General features: G+C 47.0%; 1 protein-coding gene across 11 annotated transcripts in view; it reads left to right on the forward strand.

The window, feature by feature from the left end:
* The window catches only part of Epn2 (epsin 2), an 89282-nt gene that overhangs the window by 57280 nt on the left and 15315 nt on the right, over positions 1-16687 (forward strand). For all 11 annotated transcript variants that reach the window (XM_076869498.1, XM_076869500.1, XM_076869489.1 and 8 more), the window contains 3 exons: positions 7044-7156; positions 8875-8967; positions 9934-10108. In XM_076869498.1, the coding sequence (XP_076725613.1) occupies positions 7133-7156; positions 8875-8967; positions 9934-10108 (292 nt within the window). In that variant the 5' untranslated portion in view covers positions 7044-7132. The remainder of the gene's footprint in view (positions 1-7043; positions 7157-8874; positions 8968-9933; positions 10109-16687) is intronic.

The raw sequence follows: 16687 nt of genomic DNA on the forward strand, positions 1-16687 counted from the left end.
ACACAACATCTTTGTTTGTATGTGGTGCTGAGGATCGAACCTGGGCCGCACACATGCCAGGCGAGCGCGCTACCGCTTGAGCCACATCCCCAGCCCCACGGGCAGCTATAGTTCTGGCGCCAGGGGACAAGGCAGTCTGTTCCCTGCATGTCAAGGATGCTCATATCAGTATGAGACAGTGGGAATGCCTTGAGATGAATATTGGAAAAGACTTTGGTTGCCTTCTTAGGTCTGCTTTGACAAAATTCCACTTAAGTGTAGCCTGATATAACAGAAATGGATTATCTCACTGTTCTGGAGGCTAGAAGTCCAAGATCAAGGTATCAGCAGGGTCACCCCTTCTTTCCTTCCTAGCTTCTGGTGGTGGCTGGTGCATCACTCCTGTCTCTGCCTCCATTGCCTGTGGCATCCTCCCCTCATTGTCTGCACCTCTGTGTCTCTTATAAGGATACCAATCATACAGAATATAGGATCTACTCTGCTTCATTGTAGCCTCATTTTAACTAATTACACTGGCAACAACCCTGTTTACAAATTGGTTCATGTTCTGAGGTACTGGGAGTCAGGACTTCAACATATTTTCCGTGGGAGACCCAGTTCTGCCCCCCAAAACATGATCAGAAGCAAGCGCTGTAAGTGCTGAGTCGGCTCCATACAGTAGCACCACATGGAGCAGACTACTGAACCAAGAACTGAGCTGGACCAGGCAGGACTCTGGACAGTCTCTTGTGGACTTGCTCGACCATTTGTTCAGACCATTTGCAGGTATTGGGGGAATCTCAATTAAATGTATCCAGCTTCCTGTTGCAACTCCTTAAAAGCCACTTCTGGCCCAGGCTCTCATCACTGCCCCCCAGACTAGTCAGATGGCATTGCTGCTTTGCTTAGAGCCTCCAACAGCCCCTCTGAAGGTGGAAGCTCCCAGACTCTTCCCTCATGTGCCCTGGGAATCCCTCTGCTTATACCAGAGTCAGAGCAGAAGTACCCCTACCCCTTGACCCCCAGGTCTCTGTCTCAGTGTCTTCTCCTAGACCTTGTCCCAGGCTGCTGCTGCTTCTCTTTTGCTTTGTTTTTTTGTTTGTTTCTGATCTTGCCTTACTGGAACACAAGCCTCATGGGATCAGGGCCTTTCTTCAGGCTTGAGGAGGGCCTGGCATGGTGTAGTATACCTCAGTGGCACCAACTTGAGGGCCTTAAATCTCCTTCAGGGTGCTGGAAACAGGTGTGGGATTCAGGTCTTAAAATTTGGCTTTGAGTTCTTATTCTGCCACTGGTCAGCTATGTGTAAGCCATTTAATCCTTTTGAACCCTAGTTTCTTCATCTATAAAAAGGGTTGATAGGGGATAGGGCTGGGGGTGTTGCTCAGTGGTAGAGCATGTACTTAGCGTGCATGAGGCCCAGGGTTCTATTCCTAAAACTACCAAAAAAGACAAAAACAAAACACAACAAAAAACCCCAAGAGTGAGCCTTTCAGGGTCAGACTCCATTGCTCCCCAGCTGGGTAACTTTGGGCAAGTCACTGGCCCCTAAGTGTCAGCCCTGGTCTGTATAGAGTGAGAGTTCAGTAAGAGAACCATGAACATTGTAGGAATGTCACTTGCTTTTCACATAGTAATTTGTTTGATCCTCACAATAACCCCAGGAGATGGGTACTCTGTCTCCATTCTGCAGATGAGAAAACTGAGGCACAGAGAATTTAATCTCCTAGACCAAATGTTAAGAAGTAGCAGGGCCTGAGCATCCCCACTCAACTACCATGCTAATAAGTACTATCTCTGACAATGCTCAGCCTAGGTCAGATCTGAGGAGGAAATGCAGAACACAGATAAGGGAATCACATCTATGGCCTGGATTATAGTCATTTCTCCACTTCACTGGAATAGTCCTAAAGCAGTGTTGTGATGTCTCCTGATTGGCAGTTGTCCCACCACTGAAGAATAGATGCAGTTCCTTCTATGTGAGTGAGTGTCAGGAATGGAAGTGCATCCCACCCATCCACATACAGAGCATGTGGTAAAAAGCTGTTCTGGAATCACAGGAAAATGAATAGCTGCTTCCTGTGGGCAGCGCTGTGGGAGCAGGGTGAGAGGAGCGGCCTTCATTGCCTTTTATGCTGAAGTATTAAAAAAGTTATGGGCATCGTCACTCCCCACCCATAAAATTTGAGGATGTGTCTATTCCAGAAGAGTCACAAAATCACTTCACACCTCAAAAAGTCAGGAATTGGTAATATCCTACTCCCTAGGCCAAATTTAGATCTCATAGTTGTCCTTAAAGTGTCTTGCCACTGGTTTGCCCAAAGCAAGAACACCTAGGGTTATAAGTTTCTCGGTTGTCCTGCCTCTTCAGCTCATCCTAGTTTTTTCAGGGCCCCGAAAGGCTTATGGTCTAGTCCTGGCCTGAGTCTCTGTCTGCTGCCTCTTGCCTTGCTTAGTTTGATTTTCACCCTGAACTTCCTGTGATCTGGAAATCAGATATAGAGCCTTAATTCCACTCACATCAGCATTTTGCTGGGGCAGCCCTAGGTGGTGATGTGACATCATCATCTGATAGGCAGCTATCCTACCACTGGGGGTCCTGGGTTGGTCACATGGCAGGAGGCGGTCATGGCCTGTCCCTTTGTTGTAACTTATATCTGCCCTACGGCTAGACACTGATCTGGCTGTGGTCCAGCTTTAGTGTGCTTCTCATTTTATACCTCCTTGTTTTTTTCCCCATGTATTTATATTCCTCCTCCTCCTTTTTCTTTCTTTCTTTTTTTTTTTAATTTAATGTTAGTGGGGGTAGGCAGGAACATTATTTTCTCATATCTCTTTTAATTAAAAGGAATCCTTTCTGCTCCTCCCTGTGATTAGACAAAGTGAGGGCTCTGGAAGATCCCCTGTGTTTAGAAGTCTCAGCTCAGGCAAGAGCTGCTGGGTGGGAGTGTCCTCAGTGGCTGAAGTCATCACTGACTTAGGAGTAACATGGGGATCACAGGAAGATGTCACAACATTGAGGAAAACTGAGTATGGATTCCCCTGCAGTTCAGTAATGAGGAAGGAATTTGGACTGGAGACTGGTTCATCCAACGGAGGAAGCTGGTCCTGGGTTCAATATTGGCTCCTCCTTCCCTTCCTCTAAGGGACACCATCCATGCAGAAAGAGAAGGTCAGAGACCAGCCAGGCTAGAGCCCAAATTGTTCCCATACAGGCCAGGAAGGCAGGTTTTCTGCTGTGTGAGGTGGAATATGTGGGTGCCTGACAGTGCTCTGGATCCTGGGGTTGGAGAAGAGGTAAAGTTCAGATCCTGGGGAAAGGTCTAGCTGGGTCCTGAGTACTCCTAACCCTTCCCATAAACAGTGTTGGTTTCTATTTCACAGAAGTAGGAGCAGAAGCTCAGAGAGGTCAGCCATTTGGATGTGGTTCCACTGTTGGTCAATGGTAGAAACAAGATTTGTCCAGATAGTACTCTTTCTACTAGCAGGTCTTTCCCCAGCTGACATGCATGGGGGCAGAAGGGATTTCAGCATCACTTGGACACACATGAATCTTGGGTCTTCGATGCCTGACAACCTTGCAGTCTTGCCCCAAACACCTGTGTGCCCACCATCACCAGACCAAACCCAGAACACACAGAACACACAGAGGAAGGGTCCCTTCCTCTGCCTCCCCTGGGGTCTGTGTGAGGCTCACAGAGTCATGTTGGGGACCTCACAGCTCCTGTCCCACACACAGTATCTGTTCCCTTTATTTAATATTATGTGAGTGGTTACAGTACTTTCTAGGAAAATTGCAAAATATAGCTGATAAGAAGCGATTTCCTGTTTTTTTTTTTTTTTTTTCAATCAATTTGCCTTCACTTCTTTCAGAAGTACCTGAAGTTAGCCAACTCAGTCATCTTCATTATGAAATCTCTTGACTTCAGTTTTAGGAGCACATGAGAGAAAGGAAAACCTTCCCACAGCACAGGGTACAGGCACCCAGGTCCCACCTGGGTATCCTGGGATCAGGCAGGGTGGAATTGAATCTGGGAGATCCTGGCCCATCCGAACAGGGCGTTTCTTGTATCTTCCTTACCAGACTGAATTTTGAGGACTGGAAAAAATAAAAGTGGTCCCACCCGTGGTTACAATTCTTGGCCACATTGAAGTTATTCCAGGTGGAGCTGGTAACACAGAAGCCTGTCTTAGATGGGAGAAGGTCCATGATGCATTTGGTGGTATGATTAACATAAACTAACAATTCCTGTTCTTCCCTCCAAAGAGTGATGGGGAGGAAGCAGTCAGCATATTGAGAGTGGCTCTTGCTCTTTCCTTGGGTCCCTGTGAGTTGTGAGCCTTCGGATCCTCATAGCAGGGCCAGGCTCAGGTGGTCAGAAGGGTCCATTCAGGCCTGTTTCACAATGACATCTGTGTTCCCTGTCATGTGCCCAGGCACAAGAGGCTCTTTGTGGACTGAGATGCTGTCACTAAGGCAGTGGCATCTCTGCTGGAGACCCGCTGTGTGCCGCTGATATTTAGGGTTTGGTGGCTGTGAATTCTGCCACCTGTGGAGCTGAGAGCTCTGCATCCGTTTATAAAAACCACAGTGTGGAGGGGGAATACCCTTTGTCTTGATTCTCCACATTGATGTGGTGAACTATTTCCGAATTTGCCGGCTTTGCATTATTCTCACTGCTCCAGTGGCGGTGATGGTAGAAACCAGCTTAGACATTTGCATTTGAATCTGGCCTTGCAGGTGTGCTTCACAGCTCAGGGGCAAGGGAGGCCTCATTGCTGGACCAGGTCTTGCTCAGAACCACAAGCTGACTCTGACCATGTGGGCAAGGAGCAGCTTTTCCTGCCAGGGTGATGCTAATTTTCCACAGTACTCTTTCTGGGTTGGAGGTTGGTAAAGGGCATTCTCCTTTATTCACTCATGATCTTCATTTGTTCAAAAATGGGGCATGTCAGATGCTGTGTCTTATATAAATCTAGGGTTTTGTGAACCACACTTTAGATTCTTTATCATCAGAGAGGCCGTTAAGAAGCTGCTGGGTATGAAGGACATGAACAGAGAGCTTAGTGGATGGGAGTCCTCCCAGAAGTATCTGGCTGCCTTTTCCCTTCAGTCAAGGTGGCAGCATCTTTGTTTCTTGAGCATAGGAAAGCCAGGCATCGTGATTTTGGAAACAAAATGAACCCAAACTGTTTCAGTGTATTGTTAAGAAATCTAATTATTAAGATGTATTCAAAGGACTTTCCAGAACTATCTAGCTGTTTTCTAAAGAAGAACAGTGGAAAATATAATTGAAGTAATGTACTAGGATGGGGTTTGACTTTATTTCATTTAGAGAAATAACTTTTTTTTTTTTTTTAAACTGCAGCTTCTTGCTTTTTTGCCTATTTATTTATTTATTTGCTTGTTGGTACTGATTAGTGGAGACATGAGGTAATTGCTTGCTGACATTTTTTGGGGGGTCCAGGGGATGACAGTAAATTACAACATATACACCATGCTTCATGCCCAGTATTATTCCATGTTAAATCTTATTGATATATGTTTTTAAAAAATTCACAGCAAAGTAAAATTGCTTGGCAATATTACAGTAGAGAAAAGTTTACAGTCTCCCATCCCACCCCAGCCCTCTGCCTGAGGCATTCTCTGGCTACCTGGCCTGGTCATTCTGTGGATTAACTCTGTGACCCAAACTGCATTTAGGCCACTTCTCCTGTTTCATTCACTGTAGCCAGGGCCTGGCCATCTAGAAACTGCCTTTGTCATGAGTCATTCCTGACCTTTTACTTTCCCCCAAAGAAAGCAGATCCTAGGAAGCACATTTAGAATGGAAATGTAGAAGCAATATTTAGGTTAGCAAATCCTGATGGTTAGGTTTGCTAGTATGCATATTATGAAAGAGGAAAGTAAACTAATACACAATTACAACATTTTCAACTAACTACCCCTAAGCCATGAAATTGAATTCTTTGTCCATCTGCCCATCATTCAGCAGGTAGGTATTTGCCAGTCTGGGGTAAGTGCACTGAGGAATGGAGAGAGTTTGCCCAGCCTGAGGGCTGATATATCCTGGAGGGAGGCTAAATCTGCAAACCCAGGAGCAGGAGATGGAGGTGGGTACGCTGAGCTGCACAGAATCCAGGGGAGGCCAGAGCCAGGAACCTGCTGAGCCAGCAGCTCCATCACACTTCCAGTCCCACGTTGTCTCAGGCCTTGCTCTGAGAACTTTAGAAGAGCTGGGATGGAGCAGAGGATGGAACACTTAGACTCATGTTCCCTAAGCTCTACATCAGTTCCTGGAGGCATCTACATTCCATGATCCACAAGCATCCTGTGGAGTGTGGGCATGTTCTCAGGGAGTCCCTGCCTGGGTCTTGTGATTGTAAAGACTCCTTCATTGGGGGTTTGTTATATCTGCTAGAAATTCACATCTCATCCCTTTAGTAAAAACTGTCTTTCCAGAGCTGCTTATAAGTGTTCAAACTAGCTGAGTACCTTCCACAAAAATGCCTGCACCTGTGTTCATTTCTAGTCTGTGTACAGTGTTTCAAAACAAGAATGTTCAGGGTCACCACAGAAATAGGTGGGCTGTATTTTCACCAGTCCTTAAGACTACAAGATGGGAAGTACAGCTCTCAAACCTTGTTACAACTTGAAGGGAGCCTTGGTGCCCAGTGCCCAGTTCCTGACTACAGGAGATTTTTAAGGTCAGCACTTGCAGAATACTGTCGTGATCTCTGTTTGAGTTAGTACCTCTCTTTGGAGCAGTGAAGACCGAAGTTCTGATTTTCCTGAGACCTGACTGCCAGCTGGGGCTTACAGCCCAGAGACTCTTCTCTCCATGGGTGCCGTGTGGCTTGAGTAGTTGTGATGCCAGTTTTGATGATGATCACTTGATTTTAACCTTGGAATATCCGTAGTCCATTTCTATCCTCCTCCTGTATCATTGGGCTCTTGCCAAACCATGAAGGTTTGAGAATGGGATGTGCTCTGAATAGGGGACTGCTAGGCTTGAGAGGGACAGCCCTGTCTTTGCTTGTGGTAACTCTGCCTTCTTCCACAGCCACTTCCCCCCGGGTGTCTTCTGAGCTGGAGCAGGCTCGACCACAGACAAGTGGAGAAGAGGAGCTGCAGCTGCAGCTGGCACTTGCCATGAGCAGAGAAGTGGCTGAGCAGGTTAGTGCCCTGGGTGTGCCTTCACTGCAGTGATTTCTGGACAGGGGATGGGGCATGGACTCCTGGTGGTTCCCAGGGAGTCCATCTTCAAGACTTTCTGATGTGCTTGGTGAGTTTACTTCATATGGCTACAAGTGTGTTCCTATTATCCACTGACCCCAGTGCAGAAAGAGGCCTGTGCAAAGTTACATTTAGGAAAGGTTTTCAGGAATGCCATTGCCAAAGGAGAAAATAAGAAAAAGTGCTTCCCAAACTCACATATGCAGACACAAGTCAGTGTCCAGGGTCCCTTGAGTGAACATAGCCTCCAGGGTCGTGCGGGTCAGGCATGGAGATGCAGGCTATAGAGAAGGAAGGCCTAGCCCCTGTGGAGGCAGTTAGGCAAATGGCAGGTGCCCGGCAGGGTTGGGGGAAGGCTAGAAGTAAGTTTTCCTGGAAATGAAAGTGCTCATATTTTCAATGACAGAAGTATGTATTATTTATTTATTTTTGTTGTTTGGGGGTATTGGGGATGGAACCCAAATCCTTTCATATGTTAGGCAAACGGTCTACCTCTGAGGCACACTTCCAGTCCCATGTTGTAGTTTTAGGACTTTTTTTCCCCCCTAGTACCCCTTTTTCTTTAATAAGCATGCATTACTTTAAGATGGGGGAAAAGGGGAAGAAGCAGTTAAAGTAACATTAGAAGTTATCACTTTGGTTGCAGTTTTCAAAAAAGTGTAGATAGAGCCAGGGTAGCTGGCTTTCAGAGAAAAATGTTGGGATGGTTGTCTGGCCTTTTTTTGTGTGTCTGTAACTGAAATATCCTCAAGCTCAACAACAATAGACCTTTTCATTCATGGCCTGTGTCCTCATAGTGGTCTATCCATGTAAAGGCACGTGACTCTCTGGCCCACACCCTGGAAGAAAGGTGCTCAGAAGTGCTCACTGAGAAGCACAGGGATAGGCAGATAGTTGGATCCATTTTTAGTTACTATTTTAACAAGTAAAATATAGGGAATATGATAGAATTAATGATTATAATATATAAAAGCAAAAGCAAGCTGGATATAGTGGTGTATGCCTATAACCCCCGCAATTCAGGAGGCTGAAGCAGGAGAATAGCAAGTGAGACCAGTCTCATTAACTTATAAAAAGGACTGGAAATGTAGCTTAGTGGCAAAATATCCCTGGGTTCAATCTCTAATACTGAAAACAAACAAATAAAGCTAGGGCAACCCTGTCTTATGCATGTAGTGACTTTTCCTTAAATAAATATAGTGAATCATTTCTGTTAAAATTAGTCACAGAATTATGCACTTATTTCCTTGGAGCATCTGTAGTGGGAAATGGAATGATGTGTGATTTTCATTCTCTTTCTGACTCATTCCTGGGTAGTCAGATGTATGGTTTTTAAGAAGACCTACTGCTTCCTAATTAAGAATTATAAAGCCGTTTTCATTTTGAGAAAAAATATTTTAGATTAAGCCTTCTTTTTCCCCAGTTTGATGGGACCTCAAGGAGGTTGAAGTCACACTGGTACAGTAATGGAAGAGCCTGCAAAGTACAAACACTTGGGATTGGAAAGTAATTATGTTTTACCAGTTGATTTTACATAGTCCTTTGAAATGACACAGACTACAGTATGCATTTCCTGTTGCTGGCCAGGGTGGCTTTGTTCTCTCTTGTGATGTTATTATCATTACCATCAACTTCAAGGTCTCATTGTCCCTCTACAGGAAGAACGCCTCAGACGGGGTGATGACCTCAGATTACAGATGGCCCTAGAAGAAAGCCGAAGAGACACAGTCAAAGTTCCAAAAAAAAAAGAGGTAAGAGCTTGCTAGGAGATAAATATTTGAGATGTGCAAGTTGTTGCCCTAAATATCCCTGAACCCTGCAGGTGAGTGGGACGCACAGTGGGTTCTCCAGACTCCACAGATAAACCTGCATGTCTGTGGCAGGCAAGAGCAAAGTAAGGAGATACTGAAAATACCCAAATTAAGAGAAGTCATTTAGTGTCCCAGTGCCCGAGTACGGTCATCTATAAAATGAGGATGACAGTGGTGCCTGCCTCCTGAAGTTAAGGTAGCTGTTAAATTAATTTAATGGCAGTACTTTGGGGCACTCCTGGGCCAGGATAAGCCCTAGAGTAGTGCTGGTCTCCATCATTGCCACTATGATGGTCTGTGCCAGGCTTCCACACTTAGACATAGAGATGACCAGGACATGGTTTTGCTTTTGACAAGCTCATCATCATTGTTGTCCAGTAAGGATACAGACCCCACCACTGCCACCACAAGGACGGGGGCTCTAGTGGCCTTCCTTGTCATAACAGGGATGGGGATGATGGATGTGGTACTCATGGGAGTCGGGGGAGCATCCCCTCCCCCCAGGAGAGAGGGTCATTGGGCCAGAGTGGTGGCTGGCAACTGAGACGCAAGTTGAGCAGAGAGGGATGTTATTCTTGGAGTAGGTCAAAGCCTTGGAAAAAGCCAGTGCCATCTTGGGGGGAAGTTTTCAGAGCCCCTAGGACCCTGAAAGCCTGTGAGGAATTTGGCAAACAGGAAATAGTTTGGTGTGTCTGGAACCAAGCTGTCCCAGGAAGTAGTAATATTGAAGAGCTGGTGAGGATGGGGCAGGAAAGGAAATGGCTTAATTTCCCAATCCTGCTGGGCCCCTCTTGAAGGGGCTCTACTGTATATAGTAAGAGGGACTGGTGAGATTTATGGCTAATGCATGGGTACTTGATGTGACTGTAACAAAGTAAAACTGTCCCCTTCTTTTTGTCTCAAAAGCATGGCTCCCACCCACCGCAGACCACGCTGTTGGATTTAATGGATGCTCTCCCCAGTTCAGGCCCTGTTGCCCAGAAAGCAGAGCCCTGGGGCCCAGCAGCCTCTGCTAACCAGACCAACCCCTGGGGTGGTTCGGCAGCTCCCTCGAGCACTTCGGACCCCTGGCCATCATTTGGTAAAGACTCCGTCCTTGGTCTCCTGTGTTTGCCTGCTGGATGGGTGAGGGGAACAGGGCAGGGCTTTGTGCTGTCTTTCACCTGTCCCAGTCCATTGTGGTGGGGGTACAGGCTGTACAGTTCCTAGCAGTGATGCCCAGGAAGCCCTTGCCCTCTTCCCTGGGGATCAAGGCACTGCACTCTTTCTTGGTGTTTTGAATGGTTTTCTGCTTGGGTACAAGAAATGCTGGCTTCTTCCCTGCCTCACACACACTAGAAGTGACTTGTCCCTACTGTGGGACACATATCAGCTCTCTCTGCTTCAGAATCACACCCAACACCCAGCTTAAGAAGCAGCAATACAGAGCATGAACCATCTAGATCAAGTTGCTGTAAGTAAAACTGCTAATGAAGAGGGGATACATTTGCTATAGCTCTTACTTGTTATTTAAGGGAATAGTGAATCAATATAATAGAGTAAGTGAATTTCTAAGTTTTGCTTAATGTTAAGTATAAGAGAATATCTGGCAGGAGATTTTAAACAGGAACATGACAGAATTAGTTTGCTCTCAGTGATGATTCTGGCACATGAATTTTTTAATTGCTGGGCAGGGGCTTGGCCTTGCAGGCTTCAAGGGGGTTTCCTGGCCTGGTGTTCTGGGAACTTCCTGGTGCTGTGAACTGTGCTGGCCACAGCTGATCTGGGGGCTTTCTTTCTAGGAACCCTGAACTGCATATTTTGTGGCATCTTGCCTGTATCTCTTGAGAGTCCTTGTTTTCCCAAACTAGAACCATCTTTTGTATTCAGCTCAGTTCCCTGGATGTTTGCTAAAGTGTGCCAAGTGCCAGGCTCTGTCCTGCCATGTGACGACCCTGAGACGAACAGGTAATGAATGGTCCCTTCTTTCAGGTTCCAGTCAGGTGCGGGTAGAATGGAAACACAGCAGAAGAGCTGTTCTGTGGAGTCAGGCTTCCACAGAGGTTTTTTGAGGGCATTCAGGGGTGGGAGGCATCCCAGAAGGCCTGAGGGTGTGCAGCAGCAAAGATCTTGGAGGAGGGCTGCTTCCAAGAGTCTCCAGTAAAGAACAGGTGACAGGTGGTAAGAGACAAATGTTTTCTGTTCATCAGAAGGCCCGAGGCGAGGTATGCTAGAGTCTTACAGGTGCAGGAACCTATGCTGTGTGTAGTGGGCAACATGGGAGGTTTGAGGGGAGAGGAGGGCATCTAGGTCACTCAGACCTCAGCCTTGCTGAGTGCTTGAATTTGGTCCAGAAGGTGGTGTCAGCCCTTTGGCGTTGCTGTTGGCCCTGGTGACCACACAGAGCCCCACACCCACTTTGGTAGGCAGAATTATCCAGAGTTCTCACTCACTGAACCAATTCCAGGGCTGCTTAGAAGTTGGTTTTCATAGTCTGTGGCCTGTGTGCTTGTGCACTAGGCAGTCTGTGGTGGTTGTGGTCTTGCCAAGCACATATGACAGTGTGAGGCAGGTCAGCTGGAGCTACACACAGAGTGTCCCAAGGACAGTAGGCCCTTCCAGAGAGTTTCTTTGACTTTCTTTATAAATTTGAAAAATGATTCTTCTGTCAAACAATGGCCACTTTGTCATGGATGGAAAGTTTTGGGGAAAGACTGTGCAATATCCTCATTGAGGAGGAGCTTATCAGTGCCTGGAAGAAAGGACGGCGACCAAGAGCCAGGGAGGTTGAGGAAGGTTGCACTCCATGGTGGTGGAGTAGGAGGGAGACTAGGCTTTCACAATTTACTTGTGCATTCTGTTGATTTGTTTACCAGGGATGAGTTCTACTGGTCGGGGGAGACAGAACAACAGTAATTTTTAAAGGACCAATTTATGTCCTGTCCTTTTGTTGGCTGGTGAAGAGGTCTGGGTCTTGGACTGGATCCTTGAGGTCCAACTGTGGAGTCTCCCTGGTGGGTGTGGACAGTACCACCTCCAGGGTGAGAAGCTAGAAGAATGTCAGGCTGCCATATGCTGGAGGCGGAGGGGCCACTGAGGAGAGGCACTGAGTTTCCTGTGGGAATGTACTTGGGGCTTGCTTTTCAGTTTCTAAAAAATAGAGATAAAATTCACTAGTTAAATCATTTTAAAGTAGACAACCCAGTAGCTTTTAATACACTCACAATGTTGCACACTTATCACTACTCTCTAATTCTAGAATGTTTATATCACCAGAAAGAAACCTCATATCCAGCCTCTGGCAGCCAGCAAACTGGTTTCTGTCTTTATGGATTTGCCTCTTCTGGACGTTTCATATGAATAGAATCATACAACGTGTTCTTTTGTGACTTGCTTCTTTTATTTAGCATGCTTTTGAGGTTCATCCATGTTGTAGCAGATGGCAGTTCTTTATTCCTTTTTGTGGCTGAATAATATTCCATGGGATGACTGTGCCACTTTTTGTTTAACCATTCAGGAACTGATGGATATTTGGGCTACTTCTGCTTTCTGGTAATTGTGAATCCAGATTTGAAAGAGAAGATTGAAATCCAAAATTTTGGAATCTATTAATGTTTCAATGTTGTCAGTGATTTAAAAAATCAGCTGGTTGGCTAATCAAGATCTCTCTGAGTATGGCTTCATGGGGCTTTTGTCTGCTTGTTTGCCATTTCTTGCTACTTACCCACTCAGGGCCTTCTTGGTTCTGACATACTTGGCATTCTAACCAGTGACTGGAAAAAGAACAAACCATCAAAGCCCAGAAAGGCTATTCATTTCTCCAGGGTCCCACAGCAAATTAGATGCAGGCTAAATGCTTATGGTATCACATCCTGGCCCTATCACCTCATCCTGGATTGCCACAAAGTCCTTCTGTGGCCCTGGCATGTCCTGGAAAAGTCACCCCCAATTCCAGCATCAAGAGAGAGCCATTGTTAGAATGTGAGCTTATTTGCTTTCTGTTTTTTTTCTGGCATTATGTTTTTACATAGCTGAGGCCATGTTGTCAGTATGATTTTGCATGTGTGCGTGTATATATTTATGCACACATGTATTTTTCTACAGCTTGTGCTGTGTGCTGTGAGCATTTCCAGGCCTTTAGAAAATCCAAATAATGTGGCACTAATAAGGCATTTCATAGCTGTGTCATCATTCTCTCAGTGTTGTGCAGAGCTGGTTTTACAGTCCCAACTCTCTGCTTTCAACAGGAAAAGATGCTATAACACAGCATTCTTGGAGGGCTTCTCAGAGGCAGAGCTACCAGAGCAGAACAGCCTCAGCCAGCTCCAGGTTCAGAGCTGCATGTTCTCAGGCACTTTGCTCCTTATGCCATCTCCCCAGCTCCAGAGCAGAAGTGTGGTTGGATTTACCATTCACCTTCTGGTAAAATCCAATCGTGTGCCTTTTCATGGCCACCCCTCAGTCCTGAGATGCATTCATAAATTAGAAAGATTAGATTTTTGTTCCCATAGCACTGTGAGCCGCACCCTCAGCATGAAAGAAACACTTTTAAAAGCACCACTTGTCCATCTTTTTTAGTTTTTCCTTTCCTTTGCTGTACTAGGGATCAAAACCAGAGCCTCGTGTATGCCAGGCAGGCACTGTACCACTGAGCTAGCTCCCTGGCCCCTTCAAAGCCACCATTTGTAGTTGGCCCTGTCATTACCAGTTTTTTCCAAAAGCAGAACAGGGTGCTGCTGGGCCAAGTGGCCTTGGGAGGAAATGCTAAGGGCCAAGAGGAGGGAAATTGGAGCCTGCTAGGTCAGCAGGGCACTTCCTCCTTTCTTCTAGACACACAAAGCAGCCACCTGGTCTGAGGAGGCCTCACAGCCTGGTGATTCAGAAGGCTTGGCCAGCCCGGGCCTCCTCTCTGCCCACCCCACTGCTCACCACCCTGACTAGGACAGAGCTCTGTCTTCCGCCCCAGCAGCAGCAGGTGGTGCTGCTGGCTTCTTGGTGACCTCTGCATGGCTATAACTGCCTCCCTGTGCACATGAATATTCATCTGCGAGATGCACCGGGCTGGTGGGATGTTGCTCCTGTGAATGGACCCCACAGAGGAGGAGGCCGGAAGCAGCTTGATCTTTCAGACCTGTGTTCCATTCTCCTTTCATTCACTGGAGCTTTCAACAAGCATTTATTTATTGGGTGTATGGCATTGCCTGAACCCCATGGAGGCTGTGAGGCTGAGAGCACAGAGAAGCCTTGCAATGGCTCTACTGTCCATTCATGGAGGAGGAGCCTCCCCAAGCCAGCAGTGTTCCCTGGGGACCAGCTGAACCCTGGCCTCCATGCTGGCTGCTTTCCCTTGGAAGGAGGAGGGTGTGTTATCTGTCCCCTTGCCACCTTTGAAGAAAGTCTGTCCGGCCACAGAACCATTTACCTGTGCCAACTGTACTTTGTTCATTTGTATAAATTCAACTCAGAAACTTTCATAGAATTCAGTACTTCTGTGTCTCTTGTGTCATTTGCAGAATGGAAGCCTGATAGAGCTCATCCAGGCTAAGCAGCTTATCCATGGTGATCTGGTGATTTGGGGGTGGCCAGGATCTGAACTGAGCACATATATCATTCTGTGTCTGAAACCCTCTGACTTATGACAGACTTTGTTCCTGCAAGCAGTGGAGTGGGAGTTCCTTCTGAGGCTGAGCTTGTTGAATTCAACAGTATGCATTGCACAGGTTACTGAACCTTAAAATTTGGCCATTTCAGTAGTAGGTTCTAAAGCAGACCGAGCCATGAGAACTAACTGCAAGTGTCAGAGGAGGCTCTAGAAAAATTACAACGTGGACTGCTTGGCAGAGTGGGCCCTCCACGTGGAAGCCTTGCCTCTGAGTCCAGGTGGGCAGGGGCTCCACATCCTGCTGACTCATGGAGAGAGCACAACGTCCTTTTGGTGCAGCTATGCGTCATAGCATTCAGGGTGGAAAGAGTTTTTCTAGAAATGTTAAAACACTTTGTTTTAACTCTTAAAGATACAAGCCTATCAGTTTGGGGGAAACTGTATGTTCAGATTGTCATTGTGCAAGAGTATGTCCAGATGGAAAAAAATCCTACTTTTGCACATGCATACCTGCTGAGGGCTCAAGGTTAGAACTAAGGGCCCAGGCTGGTGGGCATGGCCTAGGAGAGTTGCAAGGCCAGTCTGGGCCTAGCAACAGTCTGGGTCCCTCAACTGCTTAATCTTTGTGTTGTGTCTCACTGTCTGCCTGGAAAACTTCTGTTTGTTCTTGAAGATGTGGCTTAGGTGTTCCTCCCCAGGAAGACAGGGTCACCTTGTCTTCTGGCCCCCTCCTGTCCTGTTCACTGGTTGCAGGCTGCCCAGGGTCTGCAGGCTGGTGCAGTGGCTTGTGTCTGTTATTTCTCTCTCAGACAGGGACTGTCCTGGGGCTGGGACTGGGGCTGGGGCTGGGGTTGGAGTTGGGGAATGCTGAACAAATATGGCTTGAATAGAACAGTTCACTATTTGGGGAGGGGACTAAAGTCCCCCAAGAGATTCTCGAGGACAGCCATGGTTGAGAAACACGGGTTTAGTGCCCCCAAGCACCATGTTAGTGAACGTCACTCAATCTGAGACCTTTGTTAACTCTCCATTTTGACTGCCAGGATAGAGATGAGGAGCAGCTCTCATCAGGTATATAATCAGAACCTGCTAGAAGTAGTCACTGTTGGTCACTGATGGGTTAGAGCAGATGAACTGCTGAGACCCTGACTTTTCTCAGTTCTTTGTTATTTCCCTCCAATTCCTGATAGACCTGGTGTTCACACAGTTGTGAGTGTATGCAAAGCAGCCCCAGCCCCTGTTCTTGTGGAGTGCACATTCTAAGGCAGACAGTAGCACTCTTCTCTAAGCAGGAATGAGTGTTGGGGTGGGGATGTAGCTCTGTGGTAGAGCTCTTGCCTAGCATGAATGAGGTCCTGGGTTCCTTCCTCAATACTGAACATATACACACAAAAAGAGGGCTCCAAATGTTTAGGGTAGCATGTGATGGGATGGCATGGAGGCTGCGTGGTGGTGCCCTGCCTTCCTTGCCAGTTACCCACTTGGTATGTGTCAGGAGAGGCAGTCAGCTTTAGGGGACAGGAGCCAGGTAGCTGTGTCTTCAGGCCGTCATGCTCATCCAGATTCAGATCCGCTTGACTCCGCTGTCCCCCAAAACCTACTTTTCTCCTCTGCCCATATGTGGCCTTAGGAGCTCAAGTTCTGCTCTGCTGCAAGCATAGTGGCCATCTTGAGTGCCCTCTTGGCCACACAGCATAGAAAATAAAGATCTCTCTGCAGCTCATGTACTACTTATGGGATTGGGGTTAACTTGAACCCCCAAGAACCCTCCCCAGTTGCCAGTGTAGTGTGTCTTCCCCTCAGACTGGGAGTAGGTGAGGGAAAGTTCTCCCAAGGATTGTTAGGGTCTCCTCACAGGAGATGAGGGTGTGGGGGCTAGAAGTAATCTGGGCACATCCCCTGACAGAGGCAAGAAAAAGGGAAGGGCATCAACTGTCTGGTTGCACAGGGGATGTGCCCAGTGTGGTCAGGGCTGCAGGGGCAGCTGAGGCTCTCACCTATGATCTCCATTGGCAGCCCAGCTGAGAGAATGTGGGGCTCACAGCAGGCTCTCTCCTGCTCCTGTGGTTCTTTAGGTGC

This window comes from Callospermophilus lateralis, chromosome 11, assembly GCF_048772815.1.
Source record: "Callospermophilus lateralis isolate mCalLat2 chromosome 11, mCalLat2.hap1, whole genome shotgun sequence".
In the NCBI taxonomy this organism is placed as follows: Eukaryota; Metazoa; Chordata; class Mammalia; order Rodentia; family Sciuridae; genus Callospermophilus; species Callospermophilus lateralis.